Source organism: Urtica dioica, chromosome 9 (genome assembly GCF_054948205.1).
Source record: "Urtica dioica subsp. dioica isolate 48M chromosome 9, U.dioica_male_clone48M_v1_H2, whole genome shotgun sequence".
Classification (NCBI taxonomy): Eukaryota; Viridiplantae; Streptophyta; class Magnoliopsida; order Rosales; family Urticaceae; genus Urtica; species Urtica dioica.
This window is the reverse complement of record NC_142764.1, coordinates 5,923,919-5,947,314: the sequence shown is the minus strand read 5'-3', so window position 1 is coordinate 5,947,314 and position 23,396 is coordinate 5,923,919. Positions and strand designations below refer to the sequence as shown.

General features: G+C 37.8%; 2 protein-coding genes across 2 annotated transcripts; both read left to right on the top strand.

The window, feature by feature from the left end:
* Positions 1–1,865: 1,865 nt before the first annotated feature.
* On the top strand, positions 1,866–14,556 carry LOC149384690 (GDSL esterase/lipase At5g45960-like). The gene is made up of 5 exons (XM_089626112.1): positions 1,866–2,257; positions 2,853–2,983; positions 4,062–4,295; positions 13,247–13,523; positions 14,249–14,556. The coding sequence occupies exons 1-5, from the start codon at positions 1,954–1,956 to the stop codon at positions 14,443–14,445; spliced, it is 1,143 nt and encodes a 380-aa protein (XP_089482238.1). The 5' UTR covers positions 1,866–1,953; the 3' UTR covers positions 14,446–14,556.
* A 7,507-nt stretch (positions 14,557–22,063) lies between these two features.
* LOC149384689 (uncharacterized) lies at positions 22,064–22,891 on the top strand. Its single transcript, XM_089626129.1, has 2 exons — positions 22,064–22,492; positions 22,754–22,891. The coding sequence occupies exons 1-2, from the start codon at positions 22,064–22,066 to the stop codon at positions 22,889–22,891; spliced, it is 567 nt and encodes a 188-aa protein (XP_089482255.1).
* The last annotated feature ends 505 nt before the right edge of the window (positions 22,892–23,396 follow it).

Sequence of the window (23,396 nt, the reverse complement as noted above, 5' to 3'; positions counted from 1 at the left end):
TACAGCTACGTCGTTGTCGTCTTACTACTCGGTCACCCATGTTTACCATTTGTTTGTCGAATATTGTTAGGCTTATGATTTTCTCCCCTTTTTCTTATTCCGTACACTAAGACGTGTCAATACCAATGCTCAAGTGAGAAGTTATGATTTTATTTCGTTAACTTTGAATCGGGATTGACAAGTTTGAAAGTTTTAGGGATTTTCGTTTTTTTCAATTATACATATTTTTAAGAAAGACTATGCTAAAAACACTAGTCTTTTATAAAATTCTACGGCTTTTAGTCGTAATCTATTTAGCCTTTTGTGGTAGTGTAATTAAAATTTCTAACTGCTCTTTCGCTTCATCTCTCAATATCTTTTTCCTTTATGCAAAGTTAAAAGTTCCTTCCAAATATTTATTTGAAAGAAGTTAGACGAAAAGGACCACACGTGTGTGAATTAGAATTTAAAGTTCAAGGACTTCAGGTGATAAGTAAAAAAATTATATACCAATCTTGCAAATGTACACTTTAGGAGCTACAATTATAAATAAGGCATTAATACGGAAAAAATGTACATAACTCGGGCAAACAATTCATAACACTTGGCCATCAAAAACGTTAAATAAAAGCTCATTAAACATACTTAGAAAAAGCAAACTCCAAATGAAGAATTTGTTGCAACTAGTCAATTCTTTAAATTCGTTCGTTTAAGTTTTTAGCCAAAATTTCATTTTATTATGAAATTAACCCAGCAGACCAAAGTAAATTTATTTTTAGTTTAGATTAATTTAATTTACTTCGGCATGATGGCTATTTTCTTAAGTAAATTAAATTAATATAATAATTTAATTAATTTACTTCGGCCTGGTGAACTATTTTTTTAATAAAATGAAACTTTCGATATTTTTTAAAAACAGGGTGGACTATTAGGTTATTGGCCTAATTGCCTCTTGAACTTTTGTCTTCTTATAATTGAAATTGGACCGAAATAATGCCTCATAAATAATTTTTTGTCACTCTTTCACTTAAATAGTTACACACCATTGTAACAAACATGATCACATAAAATCATGGGGGTAATTAGGCTAGTAGCCCAAAATTCCATTCTTCTTTTAAAAAATAACTCAAATTTTATTTTATTAAAAAAAAAGCATATCAGACCGAAATTAATTAAATTAATTGCTCATTTAATTAAATTGATTATTTATTTCATTAAATTAACTTCGGTCTAATAGACTATTTTCCTAATAAAATGAAACTCGGATTAGATCTTTAGAAAGTGATAGATGATTGACTAGTTGCAACAAATATTTATAAAATCATCCTAGTTAAAAAACGCACTATAAATCATCGGAGACAATAGCATACTGTCATAGAGTTTCGCAAGTTGTTGCAATTATCATACAAAGCATCAAATTTGTAGAAGAAAGAAGGATTTAAAATAAAATATGTTTGTATAGATCAATCCTAATGCATGTAAAGGAATAGATGAATAAGATAATACAACTAGTCGTGATTTGTACATCAACAAAGTTTGGTATAAAAACTTCACGTATTAGGTTAAAATTGGATCTTGAATGTGATTAAACCTCATAAAGAGAGGCAATAGAAAAAATGGAGTGTAGAAGTGTGAGATAATTTAAAGCTTATTAAAGTCAAATGTGTTTGTGCAAGAATGTTAAAATATATAAGCATATTTTTTCAATTTTGACAACAAAGAAAATAAATAATTAATCGGTTTGAGAGGTTTGAAATATATATTTATTAAAATTTCTCACATATGTTTAAGTTATCGTCTCTTTTTAAGCACCAAATTTAGCATCTCTCAAACCAAGCAAAGACGTTTCTTGATAAATTATCAAGAACTCTAGTGGCTATAAATATGCATACCAAAACCCAACCAAACTCTTCATGTCAAGTAGGAAAAGGTGTTCACAAAATTAGGATTTATTGAGACTCCCATTCTTCTGTCATGGAAGACCAAAATAAACGTGTCAATCTACTTTATATCTTTCTTCTTCCTACTCTTCTTCACCTCTTAGGCTTTATCACCAAAACTCAAGCCATTACCAACCAAAACATTTCATCTAATTCACTGGATCAACACAGAAAAGCTTCTGCTATTTTCGTGTTCGGTGATTCCACGGTGGACCCCGGAAACAACAACTTCATACCCACCATTTTCAGAGGCAACTTTATGCCGTACGGAAGAGACTTTTCCGGAAGAAAATCCACCGGAAGGTTCTCCAATGGCCGCCTCGCCACCGACTTTATAGGTACCAATTTTATGTCTTTTGATGCTTTGGAGCGTGTTTATTGGTCACAAATTTTGTTCAAATTTTGCATCATTTTTTCATTACTCGTGACATTTTTAGCATATAGGGTTTGATACTGTAATTTACAATATAATCAAGAAAAACTAATTTTGTATCAGAGAATCACTCATCAAGAGAGAATAGCTAATGAACTAATGAAAAACTAGTAAGGAAAAACAAAAAACAATCCAGAAGAATATGCGAGTACTTTTGTATTATTTATGATGGGTTTAATTTTATTTTTTTTTTCTTCTTTTTGCAGAGTAAATTGCAATTGATAAGTCAGACTAATAAAACTACAATATTTCTTAATAAAAAGAAATTGATTTTGCTCCTGATCGACTGGAAAAAGAAGTTTACGTTAATTACTCGCAAATCTTTCAAAACTAATATGCTTTATAAAATAAAATTAGTAAGAAGTTTGTCCTTTCGCGTGTCAGCTGTAATAATATAGTTCTTTTTATTTTATTTCTATTTATATAACGAATCCACGATAGCATACAGTAAATGCGAAATTGATGGATTTAATTATATATATGATCTATTTTTCTTTCAGCTTCTTACGTGGGTGTGAAAGATTATGTACCACCATATCTTGACCCTGATCTTACCATCGAAGAACTAATGAGTGGAGTGAGCTTTGCCTCCGGTGGAACTGGTTATGATCCAATGACGGCACAAATCGGCGTAATATATTCCCTCTATCTCTTTATTACACGTTCATCTTTCTTTATTTGTTTTATTTTCAATATACTATATAGAACATACAGCATAGAATTATCAAAGATAGTCCGACATCGATTGAGTATTACGATACTAGGCTTTTTATAAGGTGGTTTGTGGGTTACTCCTCTAATTGCCGAGCGAAGAATCGATTCGTTCAATTTCTACGCAAATATACCTATGTATATTATTCCAAATGTTATATAGCAATTTATATGATCAGCGGTAAAACCAGGACTTTGCCGAGAGCCAGGACTTTAATGTTATTAAAAAAGCATATCTCATACGTATCACTGATACCACACTTGAACATTAAGAAAGAGACAGCTTACTGGAAAATAATTAAGACTTGTCTATGTCAATATAGTAACTGTAGTCCCACTATGGCGATTCTTTCGGAACCCACTAATGAGTTGTGAATCATAATTCGACATCATCATGATCTTTTTTTCCATTTTAATTAATTATTTGAAAATCACTTTAGTTATATTAATAAACAAATACATCAGTAATGCATGATAATGTTACAACTTACAACTCGTCATATATAACGAAAAATCGATATATTGATGACTTCATGAGGCTACCAATTACCATACATTTGTTTATGCTTAAGCAATATTTTGTGTGCTAAAAGTAGTGTGATAACGATTTGTACACAAGACTTCACTTTTATGCCATAAAAATATTTTTTAGAGGTTCATATTTCTAGATATGGTTTTTGCCCATTTATTGGCTACGAAAACGGTATACGCTTGAACGTATATGTGCCTCCAGAAAATTACATGCAAACTTATTCGAAGCTGTCACCACAACCAATCTTCGAGCAATTCTAGTAACTCAAAATGTCTGATTATTTTTCATATACATTTATATATATATATATATATATATATATATATATATATATATATATATATATAAAAGCTAACTAACAAAACATGTTGTCCTTTTATTCACTTTATACTTATGTAATCTTATTTACAACTAAAATAAACAAATGAAGCTTAATTTAGACTATTTTGAATGCGTCTACTGTCAGAGTGTATTAACTATGCCGAAGCAATTGGAGTACTTCAAAGAGTACAAGAAACGGATTGAAGCTAAGATTGGAAAGCATCAAACTGAAGAGCATATTAAAAAGGGTATTTTCGTCATTAGCGCTGGTACCAATGACTTCGTGGTGAATTACTTTATGTTGCCATTACGAAGAAAGGTCTATAACGTTCCGAGCTACGAGCGGTTCGTGATTCAACGTGCTAAACATTTCTTACAGGTTTGTCTTTAAATCAAGTTCTCATTTTTTTCATTCAGCTCGAAGTTTATTTATCTTTTTTTTTTTCTTTTCTATTACTTTGGATTCATTAGAAAAATAACCAATTTAATCGGTTAATGTTACTAAATAGCCAACGTTTGATAAATATTAGGTAAATAATAATTTTCATATATTTATAAACATAAATCTTAAGTAAATAGTCACTGTCATATATTAAGTCACATCATCATTTATGATTATTTACCTAAAATTTACCAAACGTGAACTATTTAGCAATATCAAACGTTTAAATTAATTATTTTTCTAATTTTTTGTTATTTTTATCAAATGTTTAAGTTGTTTATTTTCATAATTTTTTTGTTATTTTTATCAAGCTGTCACAATAATTTATATAAACTGAATGTCATAAATAAATAAAATGTTTATTAATTGAACGGCACACAGGCGAGACTGACAGCTATGAGGTATAGTATATGCTTTAATGGCTAGACAACATGTATATTGGAAGTATATGTAATTAATGATTTTATTATCCTTTTTCTATTTTAGTCCTTTTTTTTGTTACATGCAAAGTTCATTGAAGATGCCGTGAACAATAATAGAATTCGGATATTTCATCATCCTAAACGGTAATTAGAAAGAAGCTTATGAATACACAATATGATCATTTGTTCCTTATATAAGCATCCTTGTTTATATTGAAGTAACTAAATCAACTTCTTTATTTTAATTATCACAATGATGCAAATTAGCCATATGAAATTTGGTTATTTGCAAGGTAGCCGTAGTTTGTAACGTTATTAAAAAATACTCACCGTGAATTAACGCTGGCTGACATTGATATGCAAAATTTACCCTTTATAAAAATAAAATAAATTTGAGTATATATATTAAATCACTAAAGCTAGCTCATTAATTGAAACAAGTTCGTTTTATATATAATAGTTAAAAAATATAACAGAAGCAAGATAACATATGTTGAAGTTTATGAGTCATTGCTTATTTTTATTTGAAGTTCATCAACATTTTATTTTATTTTTTAAAACTAACTGTCATATTGATTTCAATTTTTTTTAGAAAAAAATTGAAAACAATTTAAAAAAAACATATCAACTTACTGATTTGGTAGTGTTTAAGTAAAAAAAAAAAAAAAAAAAAAAAAAAAAAAAAAAAAAAAAAAAAAATTCAACATACACGAATTTTTTTTTTTTTTTTTTAAACAAACACTTAACTTTTGTAAACTAATAACTAGTAATTACATTAATTAAAAAAAACTCAAGTAATTAAGACATATTACGAGTTTGAAAGTCAACATGGAAACAAAGAGGAAAAACCTGAAATAAAGAAAACGAATTTTAAAAAGGAAAATAAAAAAAAAAGCTGGCATTATTTAAAAAAAAAAAAAAAAAAAAAAAAGCTAGCTATAAACTAAAGGATCCAATAAAAACTGCCTAGTAAAATGAAAATAGCTAGTTATATAATAATAACGCAAGATTTGGCTATATATATATATATATATATATATATATATATATATATATATTATTAGAGTATGTTTGATCTCAGCCATTAGATCTAGTTTGTTAGTGATCAATGGCTGAGATTGTGTTAATCAAATGTATTTATAGTCAAGTGTAACGAACGCAAGTAATCAATCAATCAGAAAATCAGTTACACAAAATATCTCGCTCTCTCTCTCTCTCTCTCTCTCTATCTTTCTCTCTCCAGTTAGTTACAAAGCTCTCTGAGCTTCTTTATGGTATCAGAGCTCAGTTCTTAGCTCAAGCGGTCTCAATCATTCGCGTCAATGGCGTCACAAGGAAGTCACTCTGTTCTCCCTGAAGATCGAACTCAGGTGTATCAGAATTACATTCCGAATGTAAATCCTCTTTCTCTGAAACTTGATCGCAACAATTTTCAATTCTGGACCTCGCAAGTACTTTCAACCACTAGAGCGCATGGCCTGGATGGTTTCTTGCTTGGAACGATTCGATGTCCTCCTCAATTTCTCGAATCCGTGAATGAAAATGGTGTGACAACTCGAAGTCAGAACTCAGAGCATGTGCTTTGGGTGAGGCACGATCAGTTCTTGTTGAGCTGGTTGTTTTAGTCGATCTCCGAATCGATGCTAGGTCACATCAATCGGTGCACGAACTCTGCAGATGTGTGGTCAACTCTCAAGTCAATCTTTGGAACTGCGTCCAAAGCAAGAGTCCTTCAACTCCGATTCTCACTTCAGACGATGAAGAAAGGAAATCTCAGCATTGATGAGTTCATACTGAAGATGAAGAATGTCGCTGATAATCTCAGCTCTGCAGGATCACCAGTGAATGATGACGATCTAGTCCTCTATGTTCTAGGAGGTCTTGGCTCTGAATATGAGTCTGTGGTGGTGAATCTGACTAGTAGGTCAGACAGTCCAACACTACAAGAGGCACAATTTGCTCTCCAGTCTCAGGAAATGAGAATTGAAAGCCAAAACTCTGTCAATCTCTCAGATTCAGTCTCAGCACCAATGGCTCATTTTGCAAGTCGAGGTGGCAGAGGAAACTTCAACAACAATGGTGGTAGAAACTCAAATGCTCGAGGTAGAGGACGTGGAGGTAGGTCTGGTGGCCGCAACAACAACAACAACAGGCCTACTTGCCAAATCTGTGGAAGAGTTGGACATGTTGCCTTCAAATGCTTCAACAGATTTGATCCGTACTTTCAAGCAGCACAGCAAACCTCTCCTCAAGGCACTGGAAATCAAAGCTCAAGTCAAAGGCCTGGTAATGTGGCTCAGGCTTACATCACAGCTGGACAAGATCAAGGCACTGACTCGGAGTGGTACCTGGATTCTGGAGCCACAAATCATGTCACAGCTGAACTCAGCAACCTCAACATCCATCAGGACTACAAAGGCAAAGACAAACTAACAGTTGGTAATGGTTCTAAACTCCCTATCTTGCATATTGGTAATAGTGATTTAAACACTCAATCTGGTTCTCTCTTACTCAAAAACATCCTGCATGTACCTGCAATAACCAAAAACCTAGTCATCATTTCTCAGTTTACCAAAGACAACAACATTCTAATTGAGTTTTATCATGACAAATGCTTGATCAAGGACAAGGATACGATGAGAACTCTGCTGGTTGCAGCACTTAAAGGAGGACTGTATCAGCTTGACTTGTCCAAGATTTCAAAGCATTTGAAGCCAAAAATACAAGCCTTTGTGTCTTCTCTACATAGTCCAATGTTTTCTGTCAAAAATAAAGTTTGTGATAGGTCTGTTTCAGATGTGTCAATGTTGTACAATTCATATCCTTGCAGTTCTAGTAAGTCTGACAATGTTCATAGCATTCTTGCTTGTAATACCAGTTCTAATAATGCTAGTACTCAGGATGTAAACATTTGGCATAAAAGACTTGGTCACCCCTCAAAAGAAATTCTTGACTGTGTGTTAAAATCTCTGAATTGCTCTTTGTCTGTTAAACATCTCACCTTCTGCAAATCATGTGCTATTGGAAAAATGCACCAATTTCATTTTTCAAAGTCTGAGACAAAAACCACAAAACCTTTTCAGCTAATCCATTCTGATCTTTGGGGTCCCTCACCTGATCTTTCAGTCACTGGTTTCAAGTACTTCATTCACTTTGCAGATGATTTCACACGGTTCACATGGATCTACCCTCTCAAAACAAAATCTGAAACCAAAAATGTTTTCCTCAGATTTCTAGCCTATGTGGAAAGGCAATTCAGTGTCAAAGTCAAAACCATTCAAACAGATTGGGGTGGTGAATTTAGACCTCTTGCAAAAGTCCTAGGTGATATTGGTATAGTTTTCAGACATCCCTGTCCACACACTCATCAGCAAAATGGTAAAGCCGAGAGAAAACATCAACATATCACAGAAGTAGGACTCACTCTTCTAGCTCAGTCAGAGCTGCCTTACATTTTCTGGTGGGATGCCTTTGTCTCTGCTGTCTTTATCATCAATAGAATTCCCTCAGCCACACTTCAAATGCAGTCACCCTTTGAACTCCTTTTTCAAACCAAACCTGACTACAAATTTTTCAAAGTCTTTGGATGTGTTTGTTATCCTCATCTCAAACCCTACAACACAAACAAGTTCAGATTCAAGTCAACTCAGTGTGTTTTTCTTGGTTATAGTCCCTTTCACAAAGGCTATAGATGTTTGAGTCCATCTGGTAGAGTTTATGTTGCAAGATTTGTTCTTTTTGATGAAACAGTTTCTCCCTACAAGAGTTTCTTCACTCAATCTCACATTTCAACACCAATCATTCCTGTGTCATCAAATCAACCTGGCCTGTCCATTCTTGGGTCATATCCCATCACCCTTTGTCAAAACACTCTTTCCCACACTGAACCTAATCAGTCCACCTCTTCTATGCATCAAAACTGCTCATCAGACTCACGACACAGCCAAAATGCCCAAGAACCAAATTCTTCTGACTCATCAAATGTCAGGTACATGCTCCCACAACAAGTGTCTTTCCCATCTTCAGGTCATTCTCAGCCTCCACAACCAACCAGCTCACCTCACATCATACCAGAACTGCCAACCACAAACACTCACACCATGATCACTAGAACCAAAAATGGAATCTCCAAACCACGCGTGTTTAATGTCATGTCACCTTTATGTAATATAGAGATTGAACCTACTACTGTTAGTGAAGCTATTGCTAACCCTGGTTGGAAGAGTGCTATGGATTCTGAACTTGCAGCTCTGCAGAGAAATGGCACTTGGAGTCTTGTTCCTTACCATCCTTCAATGAACATAGTGCAAAACAAGTGGGTCTACAGGGTCAAGCACAAAGCTGATGGCTCCTTGGACAAGCTGAAGGCAAGGTTGGTAGCTAAGGGGTTCCAACAAACTGCAGGAGTGGATTTCTTTGAGACATTCAGTCCAGTGATCAAGCCTGTCACTCTCAGAGTAATCTTTACACTTGCAGTAACAAACAAGTGGGACATTCAACAAGTGGATGTCAACAATGCCTTTCTAAATGGCAAGCTCAAGGAAACTGTGTACATCATGCAACCAGATGGCTTCATCAACAACTCTAAGCCAGATCATGTGTGTCTCCTACACAAAGCCATCTATGGTCTAAAACAAGCCCCCAGGGCATGGTATGAAGAACTGAGTCAAGCTCTACTCAGATGGGGCTTCATGAACTCCTGCTCAGATCCCTCCTTGTTCATCTACAGCCGTGGCAATACCTACATCTTTCTACTTGTTTATGTAGATGACATCTTAGTCACTGGTAATGACAAGGCTCTAATCAACAAAGCAATATCGGATCTCAACAAATCCTTTACTCTAAGGACACTTGGGCATCTAAACTACTTCCTGGGGTTTGAAGCTACACGCAGTTCTGATAGCTTGTGCCTCACGCAACAGAAGTATGTGCGTGATCTTCTACTCAAGACCAAGATGGCTGACTCAAAACCGTGTCCCACGCCAATGTGTCAAAGTCAAAAGCTACACAAAGAGGATAGTCAGGCTTTTGAAGACCCCTCTTTGTATAGAAGTGTCATTGGCTCGTTGCAGTACCTCACAATGAATCGGCCAGATATCTCCTTTGCTGTGAACAAGCTAAGTCAGTTTATGCAAACACCAACAGTGAATCACTAGAGTGCTTGCAAAAGACTGCTCAGATATCTAGCAGGATCACCTTGTCAAGGCCTTCGGTTCACTGCTGCAACCAACATGACCCTGTCAGCGCTTACTGATGCAGATTATGCTAGCAACATTGATGACCGTCGTTCAACAACAGGGCTATGTGTCTTTCTTGGGGACAATCTTCTCACATGGCTATCCAAGAAACAGGCTGTGGTCTCACGGAGTTCCACAGAATCCGAATATCGTGCCTTGGCAACCACAGCAACTGAGATCATGTGGCTACGTTCTCTCTTCACTGAACTAGGCATCTCAGTCAATGCTGCGCCTGTGGTGATCTGGTGTGATAACTTGGGTGTTGGAGCTCTGGCAAACAATCCTGTTTTCCACTCACGGACTAAGCATGTTGAAGTAGACGTCCATTTTGTCAGAGAAAAGGTCACTGCAGGCTTAGTCGAAGTTCGTTATGTTCCAAATGGTGATCAAGTTGCCGATGCTCTCACTAAGCCCTTAGCTATTCCTCAGTTTGTCAAGTTGTGCTCCAAGTTCAATCTGGCTTTACCCGTTTGACCTTGAGGGGGGTGTATTAGAGTATGTTTGATCTCAGCCATTAGATCTAGTTTGTTAGTGATCAATGGCTGAGATTGTGTTAATTAAATGTATTTATAGTCAAGTGTAACAAACGCAAGTAATCAATCAATCAGAAAATCAGTTACACAAAATATCTCGCTCTCTCTCTCTCTCTATCTTTCTCTCTCCAGTTAGTTACAAAGCTCTCTGAGCTTCTTTATATATATATATATATATATATATATATATATATATATATATATATATATATATATATTTGCTAACTTGGTTTAGACATATGTTCTAAAACTCAAAAGCTAGGTTATAATTAATATTCTAAAGCTTATTTGATATACTGTAAGGTTAAAAAATTATGTCCGAAGATGTCTATAAAATATGATTAAAAATATATTGATATAGATATTTATAAAATATGGATAAAAACATTGGCTAAGAGTTGTACATTTGATTTTATTATTAGGAAAATAGAGTTTGTAATAAGAGAAGAAATGAGAGGACAATAAACACTAATGAAAAAAAGCCAAAAAAAAAATGTTAATAAATAAATATTGTTTTAATATATGGGAGGAAAAAAAACAATAAATCTTATATTTTCTTATAATTTGCCCGTTGCATACATTAGAAAAAATAATAATTATTTTAAAGAATAATCAAATATTAAAGAAGCATATGTATTTAAAAAAATCGAAACAAGAAAAGCATGGCTAAAAAGAAGTTAACAAATGGTTAAAAATTTAAATGTGAATTGGTCCACCATCCAAGTTTAACCGCGTTACTATTAGATTCAGGGAAAAAAATGAATGACAAAGAGATTATATTAAATGAAGAGAATTCTCATTACTTTGATTCAATGATTCATTTACATTATATACTCAATTGTAACTGAGAACTAACTAACAGAAAACATAACAACAGAATCGCCTACGTGGCTATACACATAAATAGGCTTGCGTGCAAAGCAGCTTATCCTTAGACACTATACTATACCTCAAATCCAATGCACTAGAGTCTTCAATTCGAAGTTTGTCCCCCCTCCAAAAATTGCTTGCTTGGGATCGCATTGATCATTACGTCAGCTAGCTGTTCTGAGGCAGGATCGTGATGAACATCAATTTCATTTGCCTAAACCTTCTCTCGTACAAAGTAGAAGTCAAGTTCAATGTGTTTCGTGCGCTGGTGATGAATTGGATTAGCTGTTAGGAGAACAGTGATTTGGTTATCACACCAAATGACTGGAGATTTTTGCAATAAAACTCTAAGCTCTGATAGTAAGGATTTTATCCACGTGAGCTTCATGACTATAGTGGCAAGGCTGCAGTATTTTGCTTCGGTGATCAAACGTGACACTGTTGGTTGCTTCTTTGGCTTCCAAGTGACAAGGTTGTTCCCAAAAAACATACACATACCTGATGTTGACTTTCTATCATCGGGATCCGGGGCTCAATCAGCATCGCAGAACCCTGTCAATCCAGCCAGAGTGAGATCATTGGTTGGACGAATTCGTTTGACAACTTTTTAGTCTTGTTTTTCAGGTCGTGTTCAGCATGGCCTCGATAAATAAAAACTTTGTGTTTACGTGACTCGTAAAAACGGGTAAAAAAAATTGAGAATTGTATTGGATCACTTCTTTTAAGATATGTAAAAGATGTATGAATATTTATCTTGTGACCTCTTATAAGTTATAACAATTTAAGAACTAACTAACTAGCTTAATGAGTTTTCCGTATCCCTTTCCTTTTTTGGCTGAGCGTATTAAATATATATATATATATATATATATATATATATATATATATATATATATATATATATCTATTTGATATACTGATTTTTAACCTACTTATCAAGAAAGCTCTAAGAAGTCATTTTTGGTGTACGGAACCTTTTTTTTTTTTTTTTTTTTTAAAGAACGGAACCCAATTGGATGTGTGTATTTAGTGTCACGCCATAACATAGCATGGGTTCGAATAAATTGCTCAGTAGCAGAATATTCAATCGATTTATAGATGATTGCTACAAGAAATAAATATTTCAATACTTTCATCATTTAAGATACGTGACTTTTTCTAACTATTCTAAACATTTTCTCATCTCAATGAACAAGTTGATTATTTCAATACCAATGTTGTAGACCACATTTAAAAATAAAAAATTTGGCGATATAAGCCACGTAAACATAAGCGTTTACGTTTTAGCCAATGTTTTGTAAATTTTTCGTAAATAGTAAAAAATTATTGTAAATATTTTGTAAATAGTCGTATTTACTAGAAATTTACTCTACGGTTTTTATTATTTTGATAAATAAAATTAACGAAACGTTTTCTATTTCGAAATTCTTAACGTTTCATATGATTAGATAGCTACTGGACCCTTTAAAAATTTAAATTGCACGTGCATAAGATAAATGGAAATGGATAATAATTTTATCCGAATGCATTATATGCGTGAATTGTGATTTTTATCTTAATATTTCGAAGATAAAATTATTTGTTACCATATTACTTTTTCTGATTTATTAGATTAAGTTTTCATCATTTCTTTTATTTTCTTACAAATCATATCATTACTCTCCTATCTCAAACATTCCCGAACAAATGGTAGATCTCGAGGGTTAGAGCATCCCGTATTGTATTGGATTTTCGTTTCTATAAATGAACATTGAGCATAACTTAAATGCCGAAAAAAACTCCTATATATCTTTTTTACATCATAAATGTCATTTTTTTGCTGATAGAGTTTGTGGGCGGAGGGGGCTCGGAGAATGTTGGTCGTGGGGTTACCGCCGATGGGATGTTTGCCAATGGTGATAACACTTAAATCGGCCAAAGGTGAAGCTATTAAGCACCGTTCATGTCTTGACAATTACTCCTCCGTGGGCAGAGAATATAATAATATTCTACAAAAAGAATTGAATATCCTGCAAAATGGCTTTGCAAGTTCCGGTACACGTATCTCCTACTTCGACATTTACAATCCCGCCATGGATCTCATTCAAGGCTACAAAAATTTTGGTAATATTTTCTTACTTTGACTTACCATATAATCCTACGGCTTTTATAACTGCTCTCCATAGAAAGTGTGTAAAAATTTCTTCATTGACTTATCATGTATATACTTAAAAAATTGAAGAAAACAATAATTTATTTAGCTCGAAGAAATGTCGAAACTAAGTATATATAGGCATTAAAATTATTTTATTTTAACTAAAAAAAAGAGATATCATTTGGAAAAAAAAAATTCATATACATGGGTTTACTTACACTGATTAGCATATAATATTTTTGGTAAAAATCTATGCATGATAGCCATTCGATACTAACTGATGAACAAAATGACCAATATTTTTAGTTTTTAGTCCAACTTTGTACATACCAATGATAAAAATAGGGAAAATATTGATCATGTATGTAAGCAATTCACCACTTAAAATAAAATTGACAACGTCAAAAAATTATTAACACCTAATTGCATATGTTTGTAAATTTAAGATATTTCAGATTTTAGATAAAACTTGACATTTAGCTAATTTAAAAGACATTGCTTATGACTAATGGAGGAATTTTGGGTTAAAAGATATTGTAACTGATAAAGTCATTAATTTAGTCAAATTTATTTTTATTAACAAATATCTGCTGAATTAAAAAATTTATAAATTTATGATTATTTTTTCCGTAGAGGTTAACTCTGATTTTTTTTTTATTAACAAATATTTTATCTTTATTTTGCTATTTGAAAGGTTTTGAAGATGTATTAAGTGGGTGCTGTGGAACTGGATACCTGGAGGCATCGTTTTTATGCAATCCGTTGTCGTATGTGTGTCCGGATGCGAGCAAGTACTTGTTTTTTGATTCAATACATCCTACTGAAACCACCTACTATTACGTTTTTAAGAACGTTTGCCCTGTCATTGATCGTCTCTTGCAGGGGATTTAATAAGTCTACATTCTCAACGGCCATATTTAGGATTAGTTATTTCAAATTGAGAAATATATTATTGTATTCCGTACATTTGGTTTTTTTAATAACTTCTATTCGGCACATGCATACATGCGCGTTAACATATTTGATATCTGAAACTCTTAATCGTTCGTATATTTATGTGTATATTAGTAATTAAATATATCCTCTTTTTACATTGTTAAATTAACTCGGGTGATTTAGATCATGTGCTTGTTTGGTGACTGTTTTAGGAAACTGAGGGTAGGGCATCATCTATAATTTTTTACACGTAGATTTTTATCCTACTAGGAAAAACTACGTGATTAATAGAGATCTGTTTAGAAGTAGTGGATACAATTTCGCTTGTGGTTAGAAATAACCATACAAATTTTTAATGGAGTGTGTTACAGATAAATAAAGGGAAAATAGCTCATACACATCTTGTTTTTAGTGAAATGTCGAGTTTAACTTTTATTTTCAAATATGTAGAATTTATACCATCTGCTTAGCTAAAATGATAAAATTATACCATAAAATAGATAACCATGTCACAAATCTCCATTTCATTGATATTAACTCTTATATAAAAAAATCGAACCAAATCCAAACCAGTACACTAACTTTCAAATTCCCAATTTTGAAATAAAAAATAGTTAAATTGAAATTAAATAATAAAATTCATATCTCCCAAGAGATGACTTCATTCCGTGTTCGAATTGCAACTCTGAATCTTGTATTCTCTGTTCGAATATGTGATTTTGCTTACTATCAACTGTCAATTTTTACCCATTTACATTATTCTGTGTTCTTCACGATTAAGAGACTGTTACTTATTTTTTTAGTTTTTAAATAAATAACATATATGACGTGAATGGATAAAAATAATTTGTATTTACATATAAATATTATAGTTAATGTCAAGGAAAAATCAATAAAAATTAAATAAAAAGAAGATTTTTAGCACTGTTATCTATTTCACGGTATCATTTTGTCATTTTATTTGAACAAAAAATAAGAACTTAATATTTTAGAAAATTAAATATTAGATCGACATTTCACTAAAACATAAGATATATATGTGTCATATTTTCTGAAAGAAATAACTGAATCCGATGAAGAAATGGGTATATAATCTGATCAAATGAGCGCGTGAAAGGATGAAAGACGCAAGTCCAATTAGAGAATTAAGAGATAAAAGAAGTTCCTTTTCTTTTTCTTGCAATATGCTCCATTCAGATTTCTGAATGTCGAACTAAATATCGCGAGAGGGTGTTGCATAAAAAGTTGAAACTAAAGGCGACCAACAGCATGAGGCATTGAAAGAAATATAAGATATTGTCTTTGCTTGATTTAAAAAGACCTGAAAGTTCCAGAGAGTGAAATGAGACCTATATACAAAAATAAATGAAGCCTAGACATACCAAAGAGTAATGCGATGACGACGACCAACAACTATTGTGAGATGCTCAGATGGGAAAAATATGAAAGAACACTTAAATTTTGTATAGTAAGAGACAAGATGTCGCACAATGTAGAGTCAAGTAAATGCATCAGACAATCGATTCCGAACGAATTGATGGAACAAATTAGAGTAGTGAGTAAAGTAAATTACACAAAGAATGGTAACTACTGCCGCCGTAAATTGGATAACCATTTAAGACTACGGGCGGTTCGATCCGAGACCGGATCAAGTGGTCGCGTCCGAACCAAGTGTGAGAAACTCAAAAGTGATGAGTGTTGCTCCTCTAGCTCAAGAACGTTCTTTGTTCGTCATGGACGCCTGGGAGTAAGAAGAAGATAAAGTAAGCTAAGAGCGGTGCAAAGGCAGTGCCTCCGGCGCGCTATGACGCTCAACATTGGTTTGATTGCTATGCTTGAGGTGAGGGCACCGATATTTTCATAGAATATATACGAGAGTTATAGCTCGATCAGAGTTGTAACACTCGGAATCGGGTCAACACTTAAAGAGCCGTCGGCGGTTCAGCACATGGCCGGACCCTGAGGTTGCACGTAGGCTGGGTGTCACCAAACGCCTGAGATCGCAGACCTCCTAGGGATCTTCAGGGGCCTATTCATCACCCGTGAGAGAAAACAAAGGTGAACTAGAGAGACCCGAAAGGTTTTCCTTTGGCGGACACTCCGACGCTCAAGCGCTAGGTCTAATGAGGACCAATGTGCCAAAACAAAAGAACAAGAAGAGAGAGAGAGAGAGAGAGAGAGAGAGAGAGAGAGAGAGAGAGAGAGAGATGGGCGGCCAAGATAGAGAGAGAAGCTCTCAATCTCAAAAACTTGTGTATTCAATATTGTGAATGAGGTGTGGTATTTATAGGAGGAGGGATTGCCTTGAAGAGGTAGTTTCGTCTTTTATATTGAATTGTTATCAATGGTGCCCACAAGAAGAGTAGTAGTCTCTATTTATGTACATTTGATGTACTATAGTCTCACGAAGACTCTTGCTTGTAAATGCTAAATCATTAATAAAAGTTGAAACGTTCATTCATTCTTCCTTGTCTGTTTGAAGCTTTATGATAGCATATAGGCTTTAGTCCTTAAACAAACCTAACAACATTTGAAGAGACAAATGTAGATTTGCATGAATAAACTCTTTATGGTTTGCTTAAAACTGCATATTCACAATCTAAGGATCAAAGGACTATTGATCTCAGTACGATTGTTAGGAGAAAGTATGATGTCTGGTTATAGGACATTGAGAGATGGAGACTCTATAGTTCTTCTAGGTATCTTTTGAAGGTACTGAATTGACTAGTGCACTTCTAGAGACAAAATAAGAACAAACCATTTAACCTCTTAAGTCTCGAAGTCACTACGTATGAATCGCATCATGCTTACCTCTATCCTGAAATGAGACATGTCATTTCATAGCTTACATATTCTCATTTGAGAAAGTCAGAGTTCGGATTCACTATGTGATTATGAACAGGATCTATTGGTGAAATACTAAGCTATGAAGATGTCATGAGTAACTTTGTGAAGATCTCATAGATATGGAATTCATGTACAAGATTGCTGAAATGCAATGTATATCACCTCATGCTTTGTTCCTTGGAATGTGAATAAATGAACTGGCCAGTGTCCAAATTCAGTCATGACTCTTTTGGATGAATCAATGTGACTTGTTAGCTCCTGGTCAATACATTGTTTCTAACTTATTCACAAGCGACAAAGGAGTTGAGGAAATAACAGCTAGAAGGGTAAAATGGTAATTTTGTAAATCCCGACTAGCTGATGATATTCATGAAGGGTAAACATAGATAATATTCAGTGGATCCACTCATCATAATTAATTTGAATTCTTGAATAGAAAATAAATTCATTTGAACCGAGAGATTCTCGGTTTCAACTCTTTAGTGGAGTCAGTTGACATTAAGCTAAACTTGGAAAAAGTTAGTGAACTTTTGAGTCCAAGTGTGTTAGGTCAAGCTTTGTTCATTTGTATCCATGAGGTCACTGTCACAAATCATATCGAGTAGGATTAGTTAAACTAGAAGCTAAGTCAACACAAGAACGAGACAAGTTTTACGAAAATTGTCTAAAGGGTATTTTTATCTTTTTGGACATAGGATGAAATGAATGTCAATAAATGTTTTGACATTGTCATATGATGACAAATATCACTCGGCCATGATGATATTTTTGAGTCTTGAGGATTAATTTCATTTTATGGAATTTTACTTGAAAATTCTTAGTGGGCTTTTCTTATGCTGTCATGAACAAATGAAGAAACATCTAGAAGCCCCTTGGCCGTCCAAACAAGAGAGAAAGAGAGACCAATTTTGTGCATTGATATATGAAGATACTTGCCAAAAGAAAAAGAGGAAACAAATTTCCTCTATAAGGAAATAGGGTGGGCGGCATACACAAGGCAAGAGAGAAACAAAGCAAAAGAGGAAACAAATCCAAGGCCTTCTAGAAGGTGATGTTGGCCGTGTGACTTAATAGGATGAAGGGCAATATGAAGATACTTGCCAAAAGAAAAAGAGGAAACAAATTTCCTCTATAAGGAAATAGGGTGGGCGGCATACACAAGGCAAGAGAGAAACAAAGCAAAAGAGGAAACAAATCCAAGGCCTTCTAGAAGGTGATGTTGGCCGTGTGACTTAATAGGATGAAGGGCAATATTTGCTCATGAATATGTGATATTCTATAGAAGAGGAAACTACCTTGTTGAAGGATATTCCTCTCCTATAAATAGGGCCCTCATTCTCATTGTTTTCTCATCCCAAAGTTTTAGAGATTGAGAGCTTCTCTCTCTAGACTTGGCCGCCCCTTTTCCCTCTCTCTCTCTCTCTAGTTCTTTTCATTTTTGTTTTGGCACCTAGGTCCACATTTGACGTAGTGTTTTAGCTCTTCGACTCTTAGACTTGTTCTTGAGTCGTCGTGTGTAAAAGTGCCCACACATTAATTCCTTCTTATCTCGAGTGATTTATGTGATAGAAACTTTCATGGTTACTTGAGTTCCCGAAGAACAAAGAAATACGAGCTGCGTGGGGAGACGAACGTTTCAGTCTTCCTAAGGCTTCTCAACGTTCAAGCTTCACAAAGGTTAGTAAACGAGTAATGCCCTTCAATAGTTTTAATAATAACATGTGCTTGCTCTTTGTGTAGGTTAGTAAAATTGTTTTACTTGTTTAAAAGAAGATTTTTATTTTCCGCCGCTTACTCGAAGCATTAAATCTTTTCTTAACCCTAGATCAATTCCAACATGAATATCACATATTCATGAGTGGTATCGGCCCGACGCGATCTGGCAACGCTATCGGTCACGTTGGGTGATCGGGCACCCTCGCCCGGCCAATGGCCGGCCAACACCTCGTCCGACCATTGGCCGGCCTTTCATGTTCACCCGGCCATTGGCCGACCGAGCTTCACTAGGCCAATGGCCGACCCAGCACTCTTGCCCAGCCAATGGCCGGCCTAGCCTTCGCTCGGCCATTGGCCGGTCCAACTCCTTCGCATGGCCATTGGCCGACCGAGTTTCACTCGGCCAATGGCTGGCCCGACACTCTCGCCCGGCCATTGGCCGGCCAACCACTTTCGCCCGGCCATTGGCCGACCGAGTTTCACTTGACCAATGGCCGGCCCGACACTCTCGTCCAACCAATGACCAGCCCAGCCTTTGCTCGGCCATTGACCGGCCCAACTCTTTCACCCGACCATTGGCCGACCGAGCTTTCGCTCGGCCATTGGCCGTCCCAACTCCTTCACCCGGCCAATGGCCGACCCATCTTCACATGACCAAAGAGACCTCAAACGCTCCTTGGTCGCCTATAAATACGAGACTCGAGCCCTTGACTCAAGTAATTCGAAATTGAGTACCGAAACACTGTCGAACTCATACTTCACTCGTTTCTCTCAAGCTTCGACCCTCTAAACACTAAACCCTCTATACTCCACCTTAATCCCCCTAATGTTCAACGTCGGAGAGGTAAATAGAGGCACCCCCTCTGTTTTCCCTTTGTAGTTCACGTGTTCTTTCCCTTGTTTCAGGTGTTCCTACGAACCCAGGGATCATTAACAGCTAAGGGTACGACTTGGGATACCAAGTCTGACACGCTCGAGCCAAAGCGAGATCATTCGGTCCGCCCTGGGGTCTAACCGCTTGAGGCTCCTAAATAGTTGTTCGAAAACAAGCGACAATATTTTGGCACTAGAAGGAGAGGACCTCTCGACCTTTGCAACGCTTTCCCTTCCAACCTCCGTTTCTACACTTCTACGACTCTCGAAAGATGAGTCAAGTTCCAACCACATCCGCAGGCACCCGAGCGACTGGCTCGAGGTACAACCTCAGAAACCTAGCGCACCGTCTAGGAGGGCAGCCTCTTGATAACGAGAGCCAGCCCAAAGACACGGCAGCCGACCCCAAAGCCGTCCTCTGAGAGGACACGGCTCGGAGGCACGCCGAGCTCCTAGACCGCCCAGGCGTGGACAACATGCTTATTGCCAACCTCCTCGGCTACGATGTCGAGGGTGGTTCCAACCACGACGACTCCAATCCCGACTACGAGGGGGAGTCAAGAACTGACGAGGCAACCCCTAGCCTTGTACGCTCACAGTCCGAAAGGACGAGGGACACCATGGCCAGGCCGGCCCCGACGACACGCCAATGCTCGCGCTCCCAGTCTCAGGGGCTTGCCCCCTCGATTTCAAGAGGTGACTGAACACGGCCCCTCGCCGGGGAGAGAACCGCCCCCAACGATGACAGGGCCGACAGCCAAGATGTCCACCGAACGGCCCGATCAAGGGCCCGCGCCCCGCCAGACACAAAGTGGGGACCTTCGGGAGCACTTGACGGCTCAGAGGAAATCCCGAGGCAAGAACTTCCGCCAAAGGCTTAACTCCCATAGGGACGCGTTGACCGCCGCCACTCTAGGTCGGCCTTAAGCTAACGTCGGGGACCAAGCGTCCAACAAACACCGACATGTGACTCTCGTGGCTTCGGCCGTCAGACCAGCTAACGGGCTCGACATGGTGACGATGATTCAAAGCCTTCAGAATCAGATCATCGAAATGAGGGAGTCAGGCGGCCGAAGGCCCTGTAGCGGCATAGAGGAATCCTACTCACACTTCCCCGCCCAAATCCTAGCGTAGCCATGCATCGGAAACTTCAAGCTACCGTCCATTCCACCTTACGATGGGCGGACGTACCGAACTTCCACATCCAACATTATGAGACGTGGATGTCCATGCAAGGGCGGTCTGATGCCATCATGTGCCAGGCATTCAGCCCGACTCTCACCGGGTCGGGGTTCGAGTGGTTCCGAAGTCTGAGACTGGGAAGCATCCAGTCCTTCCGAGCCCTGCGAGAGGCATTCCTCTCTTGATTTGCCACTTTAGTGGCACAAAAGGAGTCAAAGGCGTACCTCTTGTCCATCCGGAAAGAGAGGGACGAGACCTTGAGGTAGTATCTAGCTCGCTTCACCGAGGAGTCCCACAAAGTGGAGGGATTCGACGATAAGGACGCCATCACGTCAATCACTGTAGGAGCACGCACGAGCGACTTCCTCAAATCCATCATCGGAAAGGTCCCAAGAGACATGGCGGAGCTCATGTCAAGAGCTCGCACTTACATGGGGATCGAGGACTACCTCGATGGCTGAGACGGCCAGAAAGCTGGTGGACAAAGTGGTCACCGTCGTGACAACCAGGATGGGGATCGTTCCGACCATCGAAAGAGGAGGAATATGGGAGGCTAGACCCCTAACGGTCGCTCCATTCCCGAGCCAAGACCCTCGCATGTTGACAGCTTTCGAAAGTTCTCAACATTCACCCTTCTCAACACCCCGCAAGAGCGGATACTGGCTTTGCACTGCGACAAGCTGGGAAGTCTCGCTCCTCTCACGAAGGATCCCGCGAAGCGGGATAGAAGCAAGTTTTGCGAATACCACCAAGACCATGGGCACATGACATCCAAGTGCTACCAACTCAAGCGTCAGATTGAGGCCCTCATCCAAGATGGGAAATTGAAGGAGTCGTCCTCAGAATAGTCGGGACGGCCGCGGCAAGCGGAGAACGCTCGCGGTAGGAAAGGAAGGGTCAGACGACGGTTACCGTTATTGACCGAACTGCGAACAATGAACCGGAAAGCTCACAAATGCACGTTGTGGGCTCGATTATGGGAGGACCCGAGCTCGGGGACTCAAGTACGCAGAGGAAGAAGTACGTGCGGGAAGTCTCTAAGGGGAAAATAGCCCATCACATCAACCGCACGTACGAGGTTCCACCTCCGACCCCCTTTGAGTCCATGTTCTTCACCAACCAAGAGACGGTGCGAGTGCTACACTCGTACAACGACGCAATAGTCGTCTCAGCGCGAGTTGCTAACAACATCATCCGAAGAATCCTGATCGACAATGGTAGCTCGGTCGACATCATCTTTAAATCGGCTTTGGACAGGATGAAGCTGACCTGGCTGAGACTGACCTCAATCTCGACCCCGCTCTTCGGCTTCTCCGGGGAGAGGGTGATGACGGAGGGTACTATCGACCTCCTGGTTACCTTCAGGACTCCTGGGGGAATTGAGGTCACCCATATCGTGTCATTCCTAGTTATGGATCAACCGTCTGCCTACAACATCATCATAGGTCGCCCAACTCTCAACCGGCTGAAGGCCATAACTTCCACCTACCATTTGATGATGAAATTCCCGACCGAGAAGGGAATCGCCATAATGTTGGGAGACTAATCGATGGCGAGAATGTGCTACATTCAGGGGGTGGATGGTAAGATGAAGGGGAAGATGGTGAGTACCGTCTTCCAGCTTGGAGATAAATTCCCATGAAAGATCGAGGAAGGAGGCACCTTTGGGGAGTTGTACCAAAGGGATGATGTCGAGCGTCGGAAAGTGGAGACACCAGATGACCTCGTTCCCATCGTGCTGGACCACGCCATGCCAGACCAGATAGTCAAGGTAGGCGCCTAGCTCCTGACCGAGATCCGACTCCAATTCGCGACCTTCCTCCGTGAGTTCAAGGACGTCTTCGCGTGGACACATGCCGATATGCCGGGTATCGACCCCGAAATAATGGTCCACCGCCTCAACGACGACAAGATGGTGATTAAACGCGTCCAACCGAGATGGGCGTTCAGCAGGGAGAGATACCAGGCCATTGGTGAAGAGGTTGATAAACTTCTCGTCGCCAACTTAATACGGGAAGTGTCCAATGTCGTAATGGTAAAGAAGCCAAACGGGAAGTGTCGGATCTGCATCGACTACAAGGATCTCAACTAAGCCTGCCCGAAGGATAGCTTCCCTCTCTCGAGGATCGAACGACTCGTAGATGCCACGGCGGGCCATGAGCTGCTAAGCTTCATGGACGCCTATTCAGGGTACAATCAGATCCTCATGAACGAGCCGGATTAGATCAAAACCACCTTTGTCACGAACCGCGGGCTCTACTATTACAAGGTCATTCCATTTGGCGTAA

Coding starts and splice junctions, on each gene's coding strand:
- LOC149384689 (XM_089626129.1), top strand. CDS start 22,064: ATGCACGTTGTGGGCTCGATTATGGGAGGACCCGAGCTCGGGGACTCA. Junction 22,493..22,753: donor GGACTCCTGGGGGAATTGAG/GTCACCCATATC, acceptor TTCCCATGAAAG/ATCGAGGAAGGAGGCACCTT.
- LOC149384690 (XM_089626112.1), top strand. CDS start 1,954: ATGGAAGACCAAAATAAACGTGTCAATCTACTTTATATCTTTCTTCTT. Junction 2,258..2,852: donor CCTCGCCACCGACTTTATAG/GTACCAATTTTA, acceptor TTTTTCTTTCAG/CTTCTTACGTGGGTGTGAAA. Junction 13,524..14,248: donor TCAAGGCTACAAAAATTTTG/GTAATATTTTCT, acceptor GCTATTTGAAAG/GTTTTGAAGATGTATTAAGT.